Genomic DNA, 22448 nt, shown 5'->3' with positions numbered 1-22448 from the left:
TTTTTTCTCTATGGTGGCTTTATGGTAGTTCCTAATCGTTCGTCACCAATGTTAATCAAAGCCTAAACCTATCCATCAAACGAATGAGGGGACAAGGAGGGGGGAGGGGTAGGCATATTGCTTGTGGATATCAGAAGGAGGTTTTATCCCCAGAATCCCCTTTCTTGAACCACCGATTCTGTTTATTTCATTCAAATCTGTGTCCAGAACTTGGATAATCTATTGTCATAATGTTTTAAATTGAATTGATTCAAATCGTATGGTACATAGTATCTATACAGAGAAGAGATACAGTATTACCTGTGTATTCTCTAAGTAGAAGATAGTAGCAGTAGTAGTCGTGACTCTTCCATACCAAATTCTGTGAATATCCGGGTTAGAATTGAAGCAACCTATGCTTGTCGTAAGAGGCAACTAACGGGATCGGGTGGTCAAGCATCGTGTCCCAATTGTGTAGATCAATGCTCACACTGTTGGTTACTTGTCTGCTCCAGTGCGGCGTTAACCAACAAACAGACAAACAAACCATACCAAGTCAGCTCCTACCTTACTGGATGTCTTCCAAATCTAGGCTTTCGGCTAAAACAAAGGAGTCAAAAATGGACAAACCTGTTACTTATATCTAATCTATTTAAAGCGGTTTAATGACGTGATTACATACATCAACTTTTGGACTATACCCATTGATTTTACAGGGTTCTACTCAAAGCCAGGGTAGATTATCGTTGTTTATAGTCAGCTCCTGCTTTAATCTAGATTTGGGGCGATAACGACATAGCTGCTCCTACCTTCGATATAGCTACACGTATCGCTGCCAGGACGGACAACATTTATTTTTATTCATTTGATTATGCATCACCATCTGCCAAAGTGCAAGGTGCGTACATTGTTGACATTGATTTTGTTAAGTGAGTGGTGTATATTTGTTTTTCAGTAGCATATGAATTATAATGGATATTACTCATGAGAGCGAGTGTCAGTGGTTCTGTGAGTGGCTGAATAAGTGATTAGGGTTTAAAACCGCCTTTTAATTTGATATGATCTGTATATAACCCACGAGATTAGAACAAGAAATAACAGAATCTACGAAATGTATATACACTCTTCAAAAAAAGAAGAAATACAGATGCATGAGCCATTATTAGAAGAATGTATTGCGTTAGTTAAGATCAATTATTTTTCATGTTATTTCAATGGTAAAAAAGGTGAAAATTGTTCGCCAACACAAGAGCAGCCTTTATTGTTGTATTTTTGTTCACTTGAGTCCACAAGATGGCTTCAAAGTCAGTACTTTGTATGTCCATCACCGGCACCTTCTCGGCACAGAGTGGATAAGTCGACGAACTCACTGTTGCGGAGTTCTTCCCAACTCTTCCTGCAATGTGATGGCCAGTTGTGGAAGTGTTCTATCGGGTTTAGATCTGTATTGAAGGCGTGGCCCCACTTTATGACGATTTCTGACGTACACCAGAGATGCGCTGTGCAGTCTCCGCGGCTGTAGTAAGATAATGACACAAGTGAGCAGCCCGCATGTAGTGGTGGGCTTGGGTGGTAACTCTTTTACGGCCACTTCTCGGGCGATCCTGGGCGGAATTGATCTGCAGGAAACGATCCCAAAGGCGAGATATGGTGATCTGATGGACGTTGAAATGTCGGGCAACTGCAGACCGCGACTGCCCAGCTTCAAGGCGGAAATGATTCGATTGGCGGCACTCAATAGTGGAATATTTTCTCTTTTCGAGACAAAAACGAATGACAAAATTCAACACAACGTTTGTCTTTTCATAGCGATAGATACCCCTTGCTTTCCCGATTACTTGCAATTTGCTTTGCGCGTTTTCTTGGTGACATTTTGGCGAATATTTCTTCAAACTCTTCTAAAAAGGGAAAAAAAGGTTAAAATTGCCGAGTTTTGGCGAAGAGCTGTTTGTAACCACACAAAGATGACGTTTTGCAAAGAAATAGTATATTTTTATTCTTTTTGTCGCAGCTACATGAGTCCAATATTCTCAAATTCACACATGCGTTTCTGTTTTTTGAAGAGAGTAGATAAAACAACAAGTGGATCGTTCTGATCTGATCTTGGACGAAGCTCATTGCGATCATACACTATTTTGTTCCTTCCTGTAGCTGTCGTTCATGGACGACACCTTTTCTATCTGTTCGGCTGTCATTTCTCTGGGCATCACCTGTACAACTATACCGAGGAAGATCGTCATGTCAGCAAAGTCTTAATGAACATGTGGATCAACTTCGTCAAGACAGGGTGAAGAAATGATCTCCCAGTGAAAATTGCATTGCAGCGTTTCCCCGAAAACAAAGGTTTCAAATTGCGTCGTCTCCTTTTATATTTTTTAGGATGGTTAATTAAACCACTATTATCGTATCGCCACAAGATACTAGTATCTAAATTCTGTTTACAACACAATGTCGTGTGTCGGGTCGTGGGGAAAGTGGTTTCACAAGTCGTTTCTCTCATCCCTATTTTTCTGCTTTTTCTTTTGTTGGTGACTGTCTGATGCTGACAAACATATAGTGTGAGCTGAATAAATAAAGTGAACATTACGTGACTCCATTCTTGTAAATTCATTTAATTTTTTTAAGGAAACCTTCGTCAACTGTCGACACAGATAAGTATACTTCCAACAGTTTGATAGCGAGATTCAAGCATACATGAAAATTGATGGGGTTGATGGGAAGACAACAGTAAAGACAGTTCACAAGCCTCGGGCTCGCCAGATGGCCTTCTGGAATAGTGTGCTGCCACAGATTATTGCTCTCCAATCAAAACCGAAACAAACTGTTAAAGAAAAATACGGTATATTAACCTGGAGTTTGGCCATTGTAAGTGGACTATTGTTTCTGTGTGTCATTGCAAGTGCCGTGTTTCTTGTGCGAAAACAACGTCTTTATACACAAGCAAACTAAAAGTCAATAGTTTAATGATGTAATGTCATTGCATGCTTTCAACGGATATAAAATTATTACTTTGATCACTTGCGCTGATAACTTATTCGTCACTGAAAGACATCCTTGCATCATTTGTGTGTTATCCCTATGTCTGTTCTCATAGATTTCGCCATATTGTATTTTCTCATAAGTATTTCCACACACAGAAGTTTCAAAAAAGGTTAATATGAACAGAGAAGAATTCAGTGAGAGACACATACCCTCTCATCAATGTATCCATATTAGTGCTTTGTTATGAACTGCCACTGAATCATGACAGAAACAATGCAATATAGTTACACGAAATATAAGCGACAAAACCCCTTCCACAAGAGACCATATAATAGAGGGACGGCCCTCGAGCCAATGCGCAAAACCATCAGCGCTACGGCTTGTACTGCGGAGCCGATCCGGAAGCTGGCGAAAACGTGTGTTCACTTCAGTCATCGATTTGGCGTATTTTCATTGCAAAGGTAAGATGTTATTTTTTTTCATTTATTCTCATGTATATACTTATTTCTTCAACAGTGCATCTGAGGTTTATTAGGGGTGCTAAAGCATATATTTGTCTTTGCATTTGATGAATACTGTCATGTGTGCTCGTTGTTCTGCGAGAACAATGGCGGAGGTGTAAAATCGGCGAAAGTCCCGATTTTGATTTTCAATAAAGGCTACTAATACAATACAAGTCCTTAGTTACCGGGGTGTAATAAAAGCAGATAAGATAAGATTGGTCTAGTGGCATTTATAAGTCTGTGGCGGTCGCGTAATTCCTTATTTTGACTCCTTCAATGCGACGAAATATGATGTTTTCCGAAATATTTACTCCACAACACTTCATTTTCGCACGCTTTCACAAGAATAGTTTACTACTAGCATTTTTAAAATAAACATGTCAACATTCACGGCGATTTCCTCTTTTGCTTGGTACCAAATTTATATGGCTACGATGAGTATTTTATTTTTTATGATTTTTGACGTAAACCCATATTTGCGCCGTATACTCCACATTTCAATTACCTTGTAGCAGACGACATAACATTCCTTTTGTTTGTTAATATGACCCGAATATATATTTAAATCATTCTACAAAAATCTCATTCACCTAATCGGTTGAAAATAAATTTACTTTTATTGTGATGATTATGTTTGTAGAAAAGGTCCTTATTTTATCATGACTACAATTAATATATTTTTCTGTTATCATTATTCTTCCTAATGAAGTTTAATTATGAGTTTACCTGGGCTTAGACAGTACCAACAGCCTGTCGTATGCAACAATAAAAATGAAAAATGAACTCATTATTCAACATTTTAATTATATCATGAAATTATCATTTGTTTTGTAGATGCCCAGGAAAAAGAAACTTTTCATCGGCACTCATCGGAAGGGCTACTCAAAGAGCTTACTATTAAGTACAATATTATTATCTTGAGTAAGTAGATAGACCTTGTTTGAAAGAGCATTGAAATTTTTAAATTGATAGGGTAATGTAGTACAGCCCATAACACGAATATTTCATGGGCTCGGAGGAAAGTGACTTTAGTATTTAGTGGCTTCCCTTTGGAAAAAAACCCCAAATGTCTCCGTAACGGCCCAAAGTATAATCACTGCTAGCCCCAAACTGGCATTATAAAAACATTAACGCTCTTGGATAATGTGAAATCGTGTTTCGTTGGGACTATCAACTTTATAATATAAAAATATGCGAATAAACATAAAATTAGAATCAGAGACTAATAGCGTCATTTAGTGAAACACCAGCCAGTCACAGGCCCTCGTGTCTTTCAGAGGATTAATGATTTTAAAAATATTGTTTTTGAGATGACACCCCGACTCGAAATGCTTTACAGTACAATACATAATGACAAGGCCGGACACTTCTAGGGTGCACCCTACCCGACTGCGTTGCCGATCGCTACGCTACCATCGCATGCAATCGATTAAAACTTCATGTAAACATAATCATGGATGATTGGCCCATCGAGCAACACTCATGACACCTACCAATTCTTTATTGTTATTTCTGCAAGTCGATTGAAAACCGATTTTGACTCTCAACTAAACGATCTTGATACAAATGGATGACGATATGTCCGCACACAACAGGGGTGTGGTCGAAGCAAGTCCTCTGATTGGCCAACGCTTGCAAATCTGCACATTCTTTATAACTTCGCGGGAATTTTACTTTCATCGACTGCTTGACTTAAAATGTAAGAATTCTTTTTCCAGCAATGGCTTCTCAAAAGAAAGAATGAGTTGTAAATGTCTCCTTAACAAACATCAACCAACCAGAGGGCTTGCTTCGACCACACCCTGGTTTTGTGCCAACGAATACTTGCAAGTAAATCTTGAGATTAGCCATGTGATGATACGTTTAGCGAGCATCGGGGATATTGGCAACTGTAGTGTTAAAACTGCCTTTACCTGACTGGGTTAGTTTGATTTTTGTATTTTTGGTTTATATTCTGTGTCCTGTCGTAGTTTGTAAATTCTCCAAGTAAAGTATCGAGGTCCAAGTCGGAATCATCCCAGTGTTTGAATTAAGTCGTCCATGGCATGGCCATGCCGAATGTTTAAACAAATATTCCAGGCTTATGACGACACGCATTTCGCAAATGATACGTGTTCTGCTATGTTGTGAGTTGACATGTGCAAATGAGAGATAAGATAAAAATTAAGATTATTGTAATCAGTTTATTGGAGCTGTCCATGTAATGTTTAACCGTCAAACGCAGCCGGTGAAATCCCGCTAAGGGAATTAACTCTCGGCCTGGATATTACGCAATATTGTTTACGTGGTTACGAGAGTGCTCATTTGCGCATGTCTGCGCATCTGTTGCGCATGTGTACCGGTAGAGGGAAGTTAGCAGCAGGGTGTCGATGTGTATCAGTTACATGCCAGTCCCAGTCCACTGTGTCACGGGTATTTACCCGCACAAACGATGCTATTGTCCAACATATGAAACAAATATCATTCCCAAAGGCAGCATCCGACCAACGAGCCACCAAGGAATGCTTCTATAACATTGCTAGATTTCCAAAGGTGCTTGGGTGTATCGATGGAAGTCTTATCCCCATTATGCGACCCAGCGATGACGAAGAAGCTGTTTACGTGTGCAGAAAGGGTTTCCATGCCGTAAACGTTCAAGCTGTCTGTGACGCAGAACTACGGTACGGGACACTACTTAGAAACTAACTACTATAGCCCAAAACGTCCATATTTAATGCGTTATGCTTTCAGCATATGTATACTACCCGTATTCAAACATGATGGGAAATCATAATGTAAAACTTCGAAGGATACACACCTTGTTTACTCCATTAATGACCTTGACAGTGACCGGAGGTGCCACCTATTCGTTTTCATAACCAATCATTACGCAAGGCCCAATATGGGTTATGCCATGAGGTCCAAAAAAGGTTGCTATTGCCGTTTAGAAAGTAATTACATAACTTTTGTCAATAATGAATGCATGGTTGATGGAATAATTATAATTTTAATCCAAAGGTTCACAAGTGTGGTGTCAAAGTGGCCTGGGTCAGTTCATGACTCGTTTATGCTTCAAAACAGCAGCATTGGGCAGTTCATGGAGACGGCTGGGATTGACGGATGGCTGCTAGGTGATTCAGGGTAAGTAAATAAATAAAAAAATAAAATAAATAAATAAATAAATAAATCACATTAAACGTAGATTACAAATTTAAAGTTAAATGGAAGACAGCAATGTTTAATTCAATCAGGAAATGAAATTTTATTTCACCCTTTTATTATGTATTATTGTAGTATTCATGTTGACTTTATGTTATTAATGGTATGGCTTATTTATACTTTTTTATACTTTTCCATCAGATATGCCTGTCGCCCATGGCTGCTTACACCAAAAGTCAATCTAACCACACCTTCTGAGGATTGGTACAACACTGCTCACTGCAGAACCCGCAATACTGTGGAGAGGGCTTTTGGACTCCTCAAATCCAGGTTTAGGCATTTGCAAGTTCATACATTAATCTTCTAAAACTATTATAACACTATTTGAGATGCTCATATATTGGAAAGCTTACTTTTTGGCTAGTGACAGATTGAGATGTAATAATATAATACCAGCATAATGTAATATTATTAATACTCAAACTTCTCAGTAAATGAAAGACATGATCCGTCAAGAATACTTTAATTTATAAGAATAATTTGACTAGTAAAATTGGTCTTTATGCTGAACAAATAACAATGTTTTGTTTATAGGTGCCTACATAAATCAGGTGGCTGCCTCCCATTCAATCCAAAGAAATGCCATCAAGTTGTGTATGCAACCTGTCACTTACACAATTTCTGCATCAACCTCAGATTGCCAGCTCCTCCAACACTGGAAGACCTTACCCACGAAGATGGGATATCTTACCAGGGACCTCTAAATGATGGTTTCAAAGTTCGATGGTTTCAAAGTGTCATAAAAAACTGCTTTTCATAATCATGGTGTCATTGGGCACAATTTTGTTAAATAATAACAATAGGTACAAGAACAGTGTGTACTTACTTGTAAGTCCATCCACTTCTGTTTGACATCTTTGGTAAGTCTCTTGACCCCACTGTTTGCACTAATTCTTTTATAACAAATGTCAATGAACATTTATTAAAAAAGTATCCTTTATCTGTAAGAACGACAAGCGTTAATCTTGGTGTTTTGATATATCCATAGTGAGAGAGAGGGTGGGGTTGAACTCCGAATCAGAAATAATACATCCAGGAATTACATCGTCGAAAAGACGGATAGAGTGCTGTCCCTTTCTGCGAGTCAAAAATGGCTTCCAGTGTGACTGCAGCGTTAGCTCCTGACTATAATATCCTTTCCATGGACCTAATTCCTACAGACTAGTTTCTGAATTACCACCGTGCGGTGACAGGTTGGTGAGACAGGCCATAGATACATACATATAGTCACCGCCTCTATAGTTCATATGAATAAACTCGTATTCCAGCGAAGGCCTACATAGAGTTTATACGGCGAGTGCATTTTCTTTGACGCACCTTTCCGCAAGAAATTTGAGCGGAACAGTTTTAGGCAAAAACAAGAATGAAGACTCAACCTATCGACTAATGCATGTGCATGCATTACTAAAACAAACAATCGTCATCAAAATGAGACACTTACCTCCACTGAAATCGACTCACTTCATTACTAAATGACCTGAAACATAAAGACCCCCACCAACATTCCACCATTTGTCGACCATTTTGGTTATGGTAATTGGCAGTTGTATCAAAAAAAAAGGAATCGTATTAAACGGACCGTGATTACATGACGCTCTGAAGTCTGAGGAAGGGGGACAAAGTTTTAGCAGTTTCTATTTGTTCCTAAATACGTTTTAATGCGTTTCCACTTTTTATTCAACCGCTAATTACCATAACAGTATGGCCGACAAATGGTGGAAAGTAGGTGGGATCTCTATGTTTCAGGTCATTTAAGTAATAAAATAAGTTTTTTAGAGGACGTAAGTGTCTCGTTTTGAAGATGAATGAAAGTTTTATCAATCCATGCACATGTATTAGTCGATAGGTTGAGTTTCTACCCTCGTTTATGCCTAAATCCGTTGTGCCTCTCTGCCTAGTGAAGTGCGTCAAAGAACTTGAATTCGCCGGCTAGACGTCGAGCACACCTTGGTATAGTGCAAAGTCGTCTAGTTATATGCTGGACTACCGCCTCTAATACTTTCAACGGTACACCTACAGAATACCGGATACCTACCAACCATATTCTTTGTTAGCACGCGCACTTCCCATTATAGGGAAGCAGGAGCTATAAAATTCGAAAAAGTAAGCGAGCATTAAAATGAAAAATAACCATTAAAATCGGATTGATTGAGACGACTTCCGGTTAGTAAAACTAACCAACAATTTTTAAAATGAAAGGTAAGTTATCACAAATAAAAAATATTTGCGTCTTTGAAAAAACGGACCTACGGAATTCTGGGAGTTGGAGCGAATGAGCGTGGGAAATTTCTGAAAGGTTCAGTGATTGGTCAGTTTGTGTCTACGTCATAGCCTAGTAACGGCCATATTTGGAAGTCTACAACTACTACTCGGCGTTCGGAAGATGCGATTGTGGGATGTATTCAAGTTATCGGAAGACAAAGTAGAACTTCATCGATTTTTAAGAAACAAGGGACTTTTTTGGAAACTGGGACGGGAAAACATGCGGTAAATGTTGTATTGGGAAATTTTATTTGTGTAAAGATCAGTCTAAGTAAACTTAGCCTCAGTATTATTCGTTACCCTAGAGGAGTGTAACGAATAGTACTGAGACTAAGTTTACTTAGACTGTGTAAAGATAAAAGCTACAGCAAAGACAATTTGTGTCGGAAATGTAGCAACAAATCGTGCTGCAAAAAAGCTTTCTATTTGCCACAATTCTTGGTTTGAAAAAAGCAAATTAGATTGTGGCAAAATTCTATTGCTCACATATTGTTGGATTTTCAAGTTGTCTCAAGATTTTGTACGTCGGGAACTAGACATTTCGTCTTGCAACACCTCTGTAGACTGGTACCACTTTTGTCGCGAAGTGTGTGTTGTTGTAGCAGATTATGATAGTGGTAGGATCGGTGGGGAGGGAAGAATAGTGGAGATTGACGAATCAAAGTTTGGAAAAATAAAATTTAATCGGGGAAAAAGGGTTGAGGGTCAGTGGGTTCGGGGGAATCGATCGGGAATCCAAAGACTGTTTTTTTGCATGTGTGGACAAGCGTGACCCTGAGACACTAATTCCGATAATAAAGAAATACATCAAACCAGGCACCACAATAATAAGCGATTGCTGGAAAGCCTATGACTGCTTGAAGCATGAAGACTTTCTCCACTTGAAAGTGAATCACTCGATCCATTTCAAGGACCCCGAGACGGGAGCACATACTAACACCATTGAGTCCTCTTGGGGTGCCTTGAAAAGATCTCTTCCACGATCAGGCACTATTTAGGGGTTGTATTCGTCATATTTTGAAGAATTTTGTGTACGAAGGAAGTACTTGAGAAACAGGGTGGACATGTTTATAGCTTTCTTGGAGCTTATCAGTCGTGTATATAAACCCCATGACAGAGATGATGAAATTGTGCATGTGAGACGCCCCTTCGCTCCCCTGCAACCCGATGCTGACGACAGTGCTGACGATTTCGTTCTGTGAAGGTAAGAATCATATCTAATGTCTAATCTAACCCTAAACCCTAATGTCGTAATGTCGAGTATGCAACATAAACAAAACGCCGTTACTAAGGAACTCAGTTGCGCACATTTTGTGCGCAGTTCTAAAATAAGCTTTCAAAGATGGCGGAAGGTATCTGGTATTCTGTAGTCTTGCCCTTTCAACCTAGCCGAGAGCCGCGATCCGGTCCTATACAGTCAAGACATGACCCTGCATCCCATGCCTTTTTCTTCATGATGTTTGTTCGTGAATGACGAAAATAGTAAGTTTGTTTTTGCCTTGACAAATTCCACGAGAAGTCTGAACTCTGTGGGTCCAGTTTTTGTTCCTCTGGCGCTTGATGATGGCTGACAATTGACTGGAATTCATGTCGGTGTGTTGGTGACACGGCATGTGTTGTCTGCTAACCGAGTGCAGGGATTCCCCTGAAGTAATGACGTCATTGGGACACACACACACCATATTCGTCGCCTCCTCAGCAGGAGAGCGACGATCTTTATTTACGACAATGCTCGTAAGATAATGAATTTACGAATGGATTAAGAACACTTTGTGGATTGGTCGTAAAAATTAGTAAAACTCTTATTTTCGATCGTAAAACCTTACGAATAACGTAGGCTACGAACACTTTGTGGATCGGGCCCCAGGTGTTCGCGTAAAGGTGAGCGTACCCTGCCCCACCGGTAGCACCCGTCATAAACATATGCCAAGTCTAGTCATTTGTTCACCTGAAATAATTCGGGAACGTGTGGTATAAGTCAAAATAGATACTTGACATCATTTTTTGTCACTGATGCATTAAATTTGGAAATTTCCTCCACATGTCTACCATAAAACTTCTTGAAAGCTTTACTGAGGCATTGAATGTTGTAACCTTGATTAAACAACCTCTGAGCAAGATTGGTATGATATAAAGAGCATGTTCGATTGTACCTTAGAAGTTGTAAAAGGTAAACACAAAGGCTGGAGCTGTTGGAATATTGCTCGACATGAACTGGAAGTTGACTATTGGAAAGTTGAAATCATCACTTTTGTCATACAGCTTTGTGGAGATGTTTTTGTCACACTGAATCTTTATGCATAGATCTAAATATGAAACAATGTAGGCGGTCTCACTTGTCTCCTTAATTTCATGTTCAGGTGGGTAAATCAGTGGAGGGGAATTCGCTGTTTGATGGTTATTGAACGATATTAAATCATCGATGTACCGGAAGCTTAAATTAAACTTCTTTGCCAAATTACCTTGTTTTGATTTTGCCAACCCAAGCAGAGGGGGGGAGCACAATTGGTACCCATGAGGATGCGACCTTCTTGGTGAAATGTTTAACACCTGGAATTTCACAAAGATATTATCAATGAGAAAGTCCTGCATTTCACATACAAATGTACATGTATTGTTTTTTCGGTAAACTTCAAATGACATTTGCTTTCATTTTGGACAAATTGTCCTGAACCTCTGAAGATAGATATGTAGGTATATATGTGTTCACCACGTTTGTTTACAGGTCTGAAGTTTGTTATGTGGGGTAGTGGTATACAATGTTGAAACATCAAATGTTTTGATAGACCTCGACCTGTTTCTGAGATTCTACAAAATGTAAGCAAATCCTTTGAGTTTTTGAGAATCCACATTGTTTTAATTCCACTTGTCTCAAACATTTTCTGTGAATATCGAGAAAGTCAGTATAGTATTAAGGATTATAGTTTTGGAATCCAGTACAAAAGAGGAATGGACATGTTTTCAGGTTTTACAGTCAAATCAAACACATTTCACCAATAAGTCACACTTCCATTTAATGATACATAAAACACAATGAGTCGTGTTTTGTGTAATGTTCTGCCTGTTCAAGCAATGTACAGTAATATATCTAAATAACAGTTTACAAACAGTTGGAATAAATATTTTGCATTCCGTTAGAGTATCATAATACAAACACGTTCTTAGTTTTTTAATATACCATTAGATGTAATTGCCACATTAGTAGTGCACTGACCTAGTTGTAATGTTTACTGGCACTGCATCAACAAGAGTATATCTACATCATCGGTCTTAATGTGAGCTGAGTCAGAGAGGACTATCGTTCAGATATTGAAGGTTCCGGTATCCAGCTTAAACATGTCTTCCTTTAGGAGAGTGTTTGTCGGTGTTTCTTACTTGGCAACAATAGTGATTCCATTTCAAGCTGAGGAATTCGTTGTACGGGATACCCTTTATGGTCGGATCAGAGGCCTCTTACGTCGAGCACGGGTAACTGAAGATCAATTCTAACCCGAATCTTCACGGGTACTTCTCAAGAAGGAACGAGTCTGAGGTATATCAGTGATTGAAAACTCGTTTCTCTTTCAAGCTACACTGAGGCCTTTCGTCCCTGGATTCACAGCAGAGGCCATTATTAAAATAATATACCATTATCACAATAAGTCATGTTTATTCTCACGAAGATGAATGAATGACATAAAAATATCCGAATGTGTTTGGTAAATGTATTTGTAAAATAGAAGTTTGGCATTCCGATGGGTAATCCTAGTCAAAGAAGCATTGTCATGAAATAGTGTCTAGTAGCTTGTACCTGACATTTGATGTAATTGTCACATAAGTGGTGTTTCTATCAGGCTGACCCAGTTGTGATGCTTATTAGCACTGCATCAACAAGGCCGTATTCCCTATCTGCCCATTCAATGCGAATTTGAAGCAGCGAGAACAGTGGAATAGTTTAGAGACACTGACGGTTCCGGAGTCCATCCCAAAAAAATGTTTAGCTTATGGACAATTTCTGTTGTTGTTTCCTACTTGGCAACAATAGTGATTATATCCCAAGCCGAGGAATTCGTGATACGAGATACCCTTTATGGTCGGATCAGAGGCACTGTTAAAACTGTGCTGGGTTACAAGAAGGTTGAACGATACCTGAGCATTCCCTATGCAGCACCTCCTGTAGGAGAACTCCGATTTGAGGTGAGATGTAAAACAGGTGTATGAATGGTATGACCCGAGGGCTGTATATCTATGTCATATCATTACTATTTGGTTAACATTAAGAGTACAGTGGGTTTGATTCATCCTGCCACACTTATTCTTCCTGTTTCGGATATTTTTTAAATTTTTCGCCCGAATCGTATGTGGGTAAGTTTGATATGTTCCGCGTTAGGTGACATGATAACATTTTTTAACCACTATCTTCAACTAATCACATTTGAAGCAAAACCCTTTTGTTCTGATGTTTTGATTAATATTTTTTGATAGTTACGATTGGTTCAGCCTGTATCTGTCTACATCTCCCTTAAAGATGCCTTGTATACTTTAATAATTTTAAGAAAACAAATCTGTCAAAATCACAAACGTGAAAATGATGCTATAAATACAGCCAGTGCATATTTGTTCTACAGAACCCTGAGAAACCAACTACATGGAAGGTATATACGAAACACGGCAGTGCTTCCCCCTGCCTGTCCCCAGATATCCTCACACTGGGATTACGTGTATTCACACCGTCCTGGATTCAATGACAGCGACGAAGACTGTTTATACATGAACATGTATGTTCCGCAGGTACGTTCACATAACCAGTATCGTTCAAGTTAATATTGGGTCAAATATTCTCTTTAAAATGAAAACAGAAAATATGGGAAAATATTTGCCTAAAGTCTGAGCATAAAAGTAAAGATCGCTTGACATTTGAGCATTGTAATAAAATGTCTAGTTTGTGAAGTAATGGCAATATCAATGACAGATTCCTCAAAGGAAGATACCGCCATGACTTGAGAAGATATCAACTGGTTGTTGTTTAACGCCGCACTCAGCAATATTTCAGCCATATGGCGGTCTGCAAATGGTCGTGCTGGACCACACAATCCAGTGATCAACAGCATTATCATCGATCTACGCAACGATGCCATGTTCCGAGCCACTTTTATTTGCGTTTTTCAAGTATAAATATATACTCTGCAAAAAAAGAAACGCACAGGTGAAAACTCAGGAATGTAAACACTTTATTTTGTTTCCAAATAAAACTTTAACTAATGATCGCACGAACGTAAAATTTCACATGGATGTTGTCAAGATGCAGCTTTACAACATGCAGCTATCATTTGTCTCTGAAACCATTGCACCGGGCGTACAGATGGCGTGGAGGTCAGTACCTGTTGTGACCACCTCGAGCTTGCAACACAGCTTGGCACCTCCTGTCCATGGACATGATCAGTCTTTGAATCCGTGCTTGGGGGATCCTCCTCCATTCCTCCTGCAAGGCTTGAGACAGTTGTTGCAACGTTTGGGGTTGAGGCTGACGACGTCGAACGCGTTTCCCAAGCTGGTCCCACAAATGCTCTATTGGGTTCAAATCAGGGGGATTTTGAAGGCCAGGGAAGAACTGTGATGTTCTGATTCGTCAGGTAGTCCATCGTGATGCGAGCCACGTGCGGTCTGGCGTTGTCCTGTTGGAAAACGTGACGTTGAGGGTTGATGACAGGTAAAAGATGACGTTGCAGAATTTCATCCCTGTAACGAATTGCAGTCAGGTTACCACGGACGTGCACCAAGTCACTTCTCCCGTTGTAAGAAATGGCCCCATACCATCACACTTCCCCTCCAAATCTGTCCGCTTCAACTACACAATTACGGGCGTAACGTTCGTTTCTCCGTCTATAGACCCTCGTCCTACCATCGTGTCTTTGAAGTTGGAAACGAGATTCGTCGCTGAACCAAATTCGCTGCCAATGTCTCCAATTCCATCTCTGGACGTTCCTGCACCATCGAACACGTGCCAGGCGATGATGAGGGTCGTAGTGTGCATCCTACGTGCAGGTCGTCGAGGGCGTATCCCACGTGCTGTCTGAGGCGATTTCTGATGGTCTGGGCGGAGACGCGGCGAAGACCTGGGACGTTCTCTGCTGTTTGTGTTGCTGGGACGGCCCGGTTACGTAAATGGAACACCCGGATGTAGCGGTCCTGTGCAGCATTGGTTACCCGTGGTCTACCACTCCGAGGTCGGTCGCGGTCGAGCCCAGTTGATTGTAGCGCCTCCATAAACGGGAAATTGTTGTGTGATGCACGCTTGAAGTGTCTTGCAACTGATGACTGAGATTCGCCAGCCTCAAGACGTCCGATGGCGATGTTCCGGTCAGCTTCGCTAAGTCGTGGCATGTTGAATTCGTCAGTAAACTGGCGTTGAAAGTAAATTGAACACGTTAAACTGCCTTCCTCATATACCCTACACACTGGTGCATAGGTGAAGCAACTTTCACGTGCATATCGTTCGAAGTGTCATTTACACGTGAAAATTTCATGATATTTTCAAAAACCATCATCAAACAACAATATTTCATGAAATGGTGTGTTTGAGCGATACTTAATGGATATGAACAAGTATACATTATGTTTGGTTAAAGTAACCGGGTTTTGTTTGCATAGAAATAAAATAAAGTTAATTTTAAATTTCATTATCACCTGTGCGTTTCTTTTTTTGCAGAGTATATTTTGAAAATAGCAGAAACTGAGAGTGCTAGGGACACTGATAAGGATTGCTTCGGGAAATCGTAGATCGACTTTACGCTTCATTAATTATCTGATATAATCATATACTGACTATTTTATGTATAGAAATGTTTTCCTTTTCCATCTTTTCACTGTAAGTATTATTATCGAATGCAGCAAGAATGCCATTGAGAAGATGTTGGTTTGACTGAAGAATATTCGTGTTTTCATACAATGGCTTCTTTTAGTAGCACCTTAAATGTGTACTCAGGCGTAAATGTTTGACACATATTGCGGTGATTTGATGATTGCCTGCACTATATGAAGAAATCCAGCATACTTTTACTCATCATGAACTTTCTGCATACACTTTCATTAGAATAAGGATCTACTCTGATGAGGTATAGGACCACAAACACATCTTTGATGTTGGTTTTAAAATGGCAAATAATTACAATAAGATTTTTGCCAGCGCTTTCCTTTGACCTTTCTTCAGTGAGCATCAATAATGGATGGACAATTCATATCTATTCAATACTCAAAGAATGAATCTATATTTTGCTACAGAGTAAACTATCACCATTAAGTATCAGCAAACTTTTATCCTAAATCTGAAATGAAACAATATTTACATGAAATATTTTGTTGATGTTTTCTATGACAATGTCCGAAATATCATAACCATTATGTGAAAGCATCACTGCATATACTGTTTCATCAAACTTGACATCAAAAGATGCTACACGTAAGAACCGTGTGGTCAGTGAGACAGCAAGGTACTACGCATCCGTACAATCACCTTTCCATCGTGACATTTCCAAAAGAAGGCTATGGCATTGTCATGAAATAGTGTCTAGTAGCTTGTACCTGACATTTGATGTAATTGTCACATAAGTGGTGTTTCTATCAGGCTGACCCAGTTGTGATGCTTATTAGCACTGCATCAACAAGGCCGTATTCCCTATCTGCCCATTCAATGCGAATTTGAAGCAGCAAGAACAGTGGAATAGTTTAGAGACACTGACGGTTCCGGAGTCAATCCCAAAATGTTTAGCTTATGGACAATTTCTGTTGTTGTTTCCTACTTGGCAACAATAGTGATTATATCCCAAGCCGAGGAATTCGTGATACGAGATACCCTTTATGGTCGGATCAGAGGCACTGTTAAAACTGTGCTGGGTTCCAAGAAGGTTGAACGATACCTGAGCATTCCCTATGCAGCACCTCCTGTAGGAGAACTCCGATTTGAGGTGAGATGTAAAACAGGTGTATGAATGGTATGACCCGAGGGCTGTATATCTATGTCATATCATTACTATTTGGTTAACATTAAGAGTACAGTGGGTTTGATTCATCCTGCCACACTTATTCTTCCTGTTTCGGATATTTTTTAAATTTTTCGCCCGAATCGTATGTGTGTAAGTTTGATATGTTCCGCGTTAGGTGACATGATAACATTTTTTAACCACTATCTTCAACTAATCACATTTGAAGCAAAACCCTTTGGTTCTGATGTTTTGATTAATATTTTTGATAGTTACGATTGGTTCAGCCTGTATCTGTCTACATCTCCCTTAAAGATGCCTTGTATACTTTAATAATTTTAAGAAAACAAATCTGTCAAAATCACAAACGTGAAAATGATGCTATAAATAAAGCCAGTTCATATTTGTTCTACAGAACCCTGAGAAACCAACTACATGGGAAGGTATACGAAACACGACAGTGCTTCCCCCTGCCTGTCCCCAGATATCCTCACACTGGGATTACGTGTATTCACACCGTCCTGGATTCAATGACAGCGACGAAGACTGTTTATACATGAACATGTATGTTCCGCAGGTACGTTCACATAACCAGTATCGTTCAAGTTAATATTGGGTCAAATATTCTCTTTAAAATGAAAACAGAAAATATGGGAAAATATTTGCCTAAAGTCTGAGCATAAAAGTAAAAGATCGCTTGACATTTGAGCATTGTAATAAAATGTCTAGTTTGTGAAGTAATGGCAATATCAATGACAGATTCCTCAAAGGAAGATACCGCCATGACTTGAGAAGATATCAACTGGTTGTTGTTTAACGCCGCACTCAGCAATATTTCAGCCATATGGCGGTCTGCAAATGGTCGCGTCTGGACCACACAATCCAGTGATCAACAGCATTATCATCGATCTACGCAACGATGCCATGTTCCGAGCCACTTTTATTTGCGTTTTTCAAGTATAAATATATTTGAAAATAGCAGAAACTGAGAGTGCTAGGGACACTGATAAGGATTGCTTCGGGGAAATCGTAGATCGACTTTACGCTTCATTAATTATCTGATATAATCATATACTGACTATTTTATGTATAGAAATGTTTTCCTTTTCCATCTTTCACTGTAAGTATTATATCGAATGCAGCAAGAATGCCATTGAGAAGATGTTGGTTTGACTGAAGAATATTCGTGTTTTCATACAATGGCTTCTTTAGTAGCACCTTAAATGTGTACTAGGCGTAAATGTTTGACACATATTGCGGTGATTTGATGATTGCCTGCACTATATGAAGAAATCCAGCATACTTTAACTACTCATGAACTTTCTGCATACACTTTCATTAGAATAAGTATCTACTCTGATGAGGTATAGGACCACAAACACATCTTGGATGTTGGTTTTAAAATGGCAAATAATTACAATAAGATTTTTGCCAGCGCTTTCCTTGACCTTTCTTCGGTGAGCATCAACAATGGATGGACAATTCATATCTATTCAATACTCAAGAATGAATCTATATTTTGCTACAGAAAGTAAACTATCACCATTAAGTATCAGCAAACTTTTATCCTAAATCTGAAATGAAACAATATTTACATGAAATATTTTGCTGATGTTTTCTATGACAATGTCCGAAATATCATAACCATTATGTGAAAGCATCACTGCATATACTGTTTCATCAAACTTGACATCAAAAGATGCTACACGTAAGAACCGTGTGGTCAGTGAGACAGCAAGGTACTACGCATCCGTACAATCACCTTTCCACGTGACATTTCCAAAAGAAGCAGGTAACTTCATTAGCATAAGTTGTCTGCCCCCACCCACACATGCATTTCTGTTTAAATTGGCAGATCTTTTACTTGTGATTGCATTACACTATTATTCTTTAGCCAATGAAATGTAGTTGATTTTAATCTATTTTATGTTGGATAAGGCATTTCGGCTAAACTGCCAAACCCAAATCAGCAAAATGTTTCATCCACTACTTTTGTGTACATAAACACAATCATTTGTTTTCTAGACAGTAGTTATACATAATGCATTATATCTGTTGATAAGATTGCAAAAGATGACAGTAAGATCGCGGTCCTTGTTCACGTCCATGGTGGCAGCAACCTGGCTGGCATGGGAGCCATGTTAGATATGGACATCTTGGCAGCACAAGGGGAGATCATCGTCATCAATTTTAACTACAGACTGGGTGCTCTCGGTATGTAAAAGTCTAGAATGTTTACCTTTTCCTAAAACACTGATAATAACACAAATAAGCATGGACGTATTCTGAAACTCATACTGACTTCATATTTAGGTATTCAGGGAATATTTAACATTTTCAGAAATCTCAATTGTATATTACAGGTTTTCTAAGTGGTGGACAGCCAGAGTTTCCAGGAAACTATGGTCTGCTGGACCAAACTGCAGCGCTACAATGGGTTTCTGAAAACATTCAATTCTTTGGAGGTGATCCAAGCAAGGTTACCGTCGAAGGACACAGTGCAGGGGCCGCAGATGTTGGCTACCATATTGTGTCACCACTGTCAAAAGGTACATATTAGATACTAAGACAAAGGCGCATTGCAAGGAGTTTAGTTTCTTTTACGTTGATGTTGCACTGAAAATTCGAATGATCAATTTCAGGATTATTCCGTTTCGCCATCATACAAAGTGGGTCACCAACTGCCCCTTGGGCACTCCAATCTCAACCTCGAGAGCTTCTTTCCAAGTTCAGCGAAGAGCTCGGTTGCAACAGTTCCAAGGATCTGCAGAAACTTAAGCAGTGCTTAAAGACGAAGAAATGGACAGACATAAGGGATGGACCTTACAGGTCAGATGTGAGTTTTGCGATGACCTTTGTATGCACTTGTTCACTAATTAAGGTAATGTTATGCAATGTTAATATTCTTTCTTTGAATATGTCCCATTCAGACAGTTTGTCATGAACTACCTTTTCGTCTGATGTTTGTATGCACCTGTTCACAATGTTAATATTCTTTATGGGTATATGATCCATACGGATAGTTTTGTCATGAACTACCTTTTCGTCTGATGTTTGTGAGGTCTATTAAAGTCTATAAAGGTTTTATGCATTTCCAGTGTGTTCCTTCGGGCATGTGTTTGTCCCCAGTCATTGACGGATTCTCTGTGGAAAAGAACGCGGACATTCTGTTTAAAGAGGCTGAACTGAATGGGGAAGCCTTTATGGCTGGAATAACAAGGGATGAAGGTATGACGTTACATGGCTAAATGGTTATCAAAGATATTTTGATTGTTTTGCCATGTCCTGGAATCTTTTGCTAATTTCGTGGATCAGCAAACACTAAGCAAAGTCTATGTTCAACCCCGAAAGGTTTTCAGAGAATTAAATATTAAACTCTAGAACGATACAAGAACCAAGGAACTGTTTACGTGTTTTACTTGAATAGTGCATTTGTGTTTTACCCGATGGTATTGAAAACAAAATTTAAAAGGATCATGTAATACATTAAAAAAGCGACCTGCCACTGGCTGAGCAGGAAATGCTCACTTTTACACAAATACCTGCATCATAAGATTCGATTTAAGGGCATTATTGATTTAGATATGTGTTGATTCTGTCATCCTTCAGGGAGGTTTCCTGATATCGTCCATCCCAGTATGTTGGTAACGCCCAAAAATGTGAAACGCTTTATTAACAATAACATCGATTTGGGTAAGTATCTTATATAATAACTGAAATCTTTTAGACTGATTTTAACGAAGTTTATGTATTGAATAAAAAGTTAATGAAAATGTTACCCATAGGTCTTAAAGTGATGACGTACAATCGTGTTGACCGAAAGCAGGTTGATAATTTTCTGTACCGAACATAGAGTCATTATTTTATTCAGGTTGCAAGCGAGAATCCTTTGTTTATTAGTATATGTTTCTTTATACACTGAACCGCAAAAAACGTCACTCCCTTTTTGAAATTGGTAATCAGTTTAATTCAAACACATGTAAATAACATAATAATTGTCGGAAAGATTTCAAAATGGACATGTTTGATAATCAATACTTAAAGACGAATTTCAGACAATGACAAGTCAAAATGACGACTGGTGGCGCGACAGTGCGATCCGAAAGTCAATAACGTGTATGGCCACCTTGCGCGTTGACAACAGCGTTGCATCGTTTGTACATGGAGTGGATGAGACGGTTCATGAAGGCCATAACTTGCGACCATACTCGGTGATACGCCTGAGAGAGTTCAGCTGCAGTTGTCGGCCTTGGTCGCACATCATTGAGCCTCCTCTGAATATCGTCCCACAAGTGTTCTATCGGGTTTAAGTCTGGACTGAGGACAGGCCATTGAAGAGTTTGTATGCCGTGTTGACGGGGAAAGTCTCTAGTTGACCTGGCAGTATGGGCACGCGCGTTGTCATGCTGGAAGACGTGGTTTTTTCCATTACTACCAAAATATGGCACGCCGAAGAGTCACAGGGCTTGATCAATGTAGCGGGCAGATGTTACACCATTTCCTCTACCAGGACCAATATTCTGGAAAACCATAGGGCCTAGTTTGTGATTGAGAGCAATAGCACCTAACACCATTATGCTCGGACCTCCCCACGAGTGTCTTTCCAAGACACAAAACGCTCCCCGCGTCGTCGCCACACTCTCACTCTGCCATCAGCCGTTGAGATGCAATATCGGCTTTCGTCGGAGAAAACTACAGTTCGCCACTCCCGGTGACGCCAATTCCAATGATGTGTGGCCCACTGGAGATGAGCACGACAATGTCGAAGAGTGAGGCTCGGACCCGGTAAGGCCTGCGACACTAGCATTCAGTCTTCCTAAAGCTTGGTCCCTCTGTTCCCTTGATAATCGTGGCATGTCGCTACTGTCGAGCAGTGAATAATTCGGTCCATGTTCGGTGGCTCTTCTTATAGGGATGACACCTCGAGATGCACGTGCATTGTCATTTTCATGAAATACGCACAAAACCCTCGTTCCATCATTACTTTAGTAACTGCATTTTGACGACATGTTTTTTGTATCAAATACAGCATCTGAAACCAAATTTTCTTGGACATTGGCTACGAACCAGGTCTAGCGAAAATATGAATAGTGAAAAATTAATTAACATTCAGAAGAAACATATCTGGCAACATTTTTGGTAGGGTGACGTTTCTTTTGCGGTTCAGTATATGTATTTGTTTGTGTAGTGACATAATAAACCAACAGAACTGATACAAATGAGTGTGGAAAATAATATACCGTTACATTTGAAATTAGGTTTCTCTATTTCCAGTTACAAGCAGTATCATTGCACACGAGTACTACCCTTGGAATGACGCTCTGGACAGGAAAGCTACTCTTTATGCATTCGGTGATGTAAGTATGCACTAAAACTTTAAGAAACGACCCCACATATCCCGTTAGCAAGAGCGCCCAACCATTTCTCTATGGTGGCATTATGGTAGTTTATAATCGTTCGTTATAGTCCACAAACGTTAACCAAAGCCGGAACCTCAACATCAAATGACACATGTCAACGTATTCAAATTATGTATGCAATGCTCACGGTGTTGGTCACTTGTCTG

General features: G+C 39.5%; 2 protein-coding genes across 2 annotated transcripts in view; both read left to right on the top strand.

The window, feature by feature from the left end:
• The first annotated feature begins 2673 nt into the window (after positions 1-2673).
• LOC124265980 (putative nuclease HARBI1) lies at positions 2674-7422 on the top strand. The gene is made up of 5 exons (XM_046700806.1): positions 2674-2844; positions 5937-6124; positions 6462-6584; positions 6804-6938; positions 7197-7422. The coding sequence occupies exons 1-5, from the start codon at positions 2674-2676 to the stop codon at positions 7420-7422; spliced, it is 843 nt and encodes a 280-aa protein (XP_046556762.1).
• Positions 7423-16663: 9241 nt separating this feature from the next.
• The window catches only part of LOC124265972 (neuroligin-4, X-linked-like), a 68066-nt gene continuing 62281 nt past the window's right edge, over positions 16664-22448 (top strand). The window contains exons 1-7 of the mRNA XM_046700797.1: positions 16664-16867; positions 17298-17459; positions 18946-19096; positions 19246-19431; positions 19525-19718; positions 19981-20110; positions 20492-20575. Coding sequence (XP_046556753.1) covers positions 16664-16867; positions 17298-17459; positions 18946-19096; positions 19246-19431; positions 19525-19718; positions 19981-20110; positions 20492-20575 — 1111 coding nt within the window. The remainder of the gene's footprint in view (positions 16868-17297; positions 17460-18945; positions 19097-19245; positions 19432-19524; positions 19719-19980; positions 20111-20491; positions 20576-22448) is intronic.

This window comes from Haliotis rubra, unplaced genomic scaffold, assembly GCF_003918875.1.
Source record: "Haliotis rubra isolate DU_JTF1 unplaced genomic scaffold, ASM391887v1 Scf10, whole genome shotgun sequence".
Lineage (NCBI taxonomy): Eukaryota > Metazoa > Mollusca > Gastropoda > Lepetellida > Haliotidae > Haliotis > Haliotis rubra.
The sequence above is the reverse complement of the archived record's forward strand: the minus strand, read 5'-3'. Positions and strand labels throughout refer to the sequence as shown.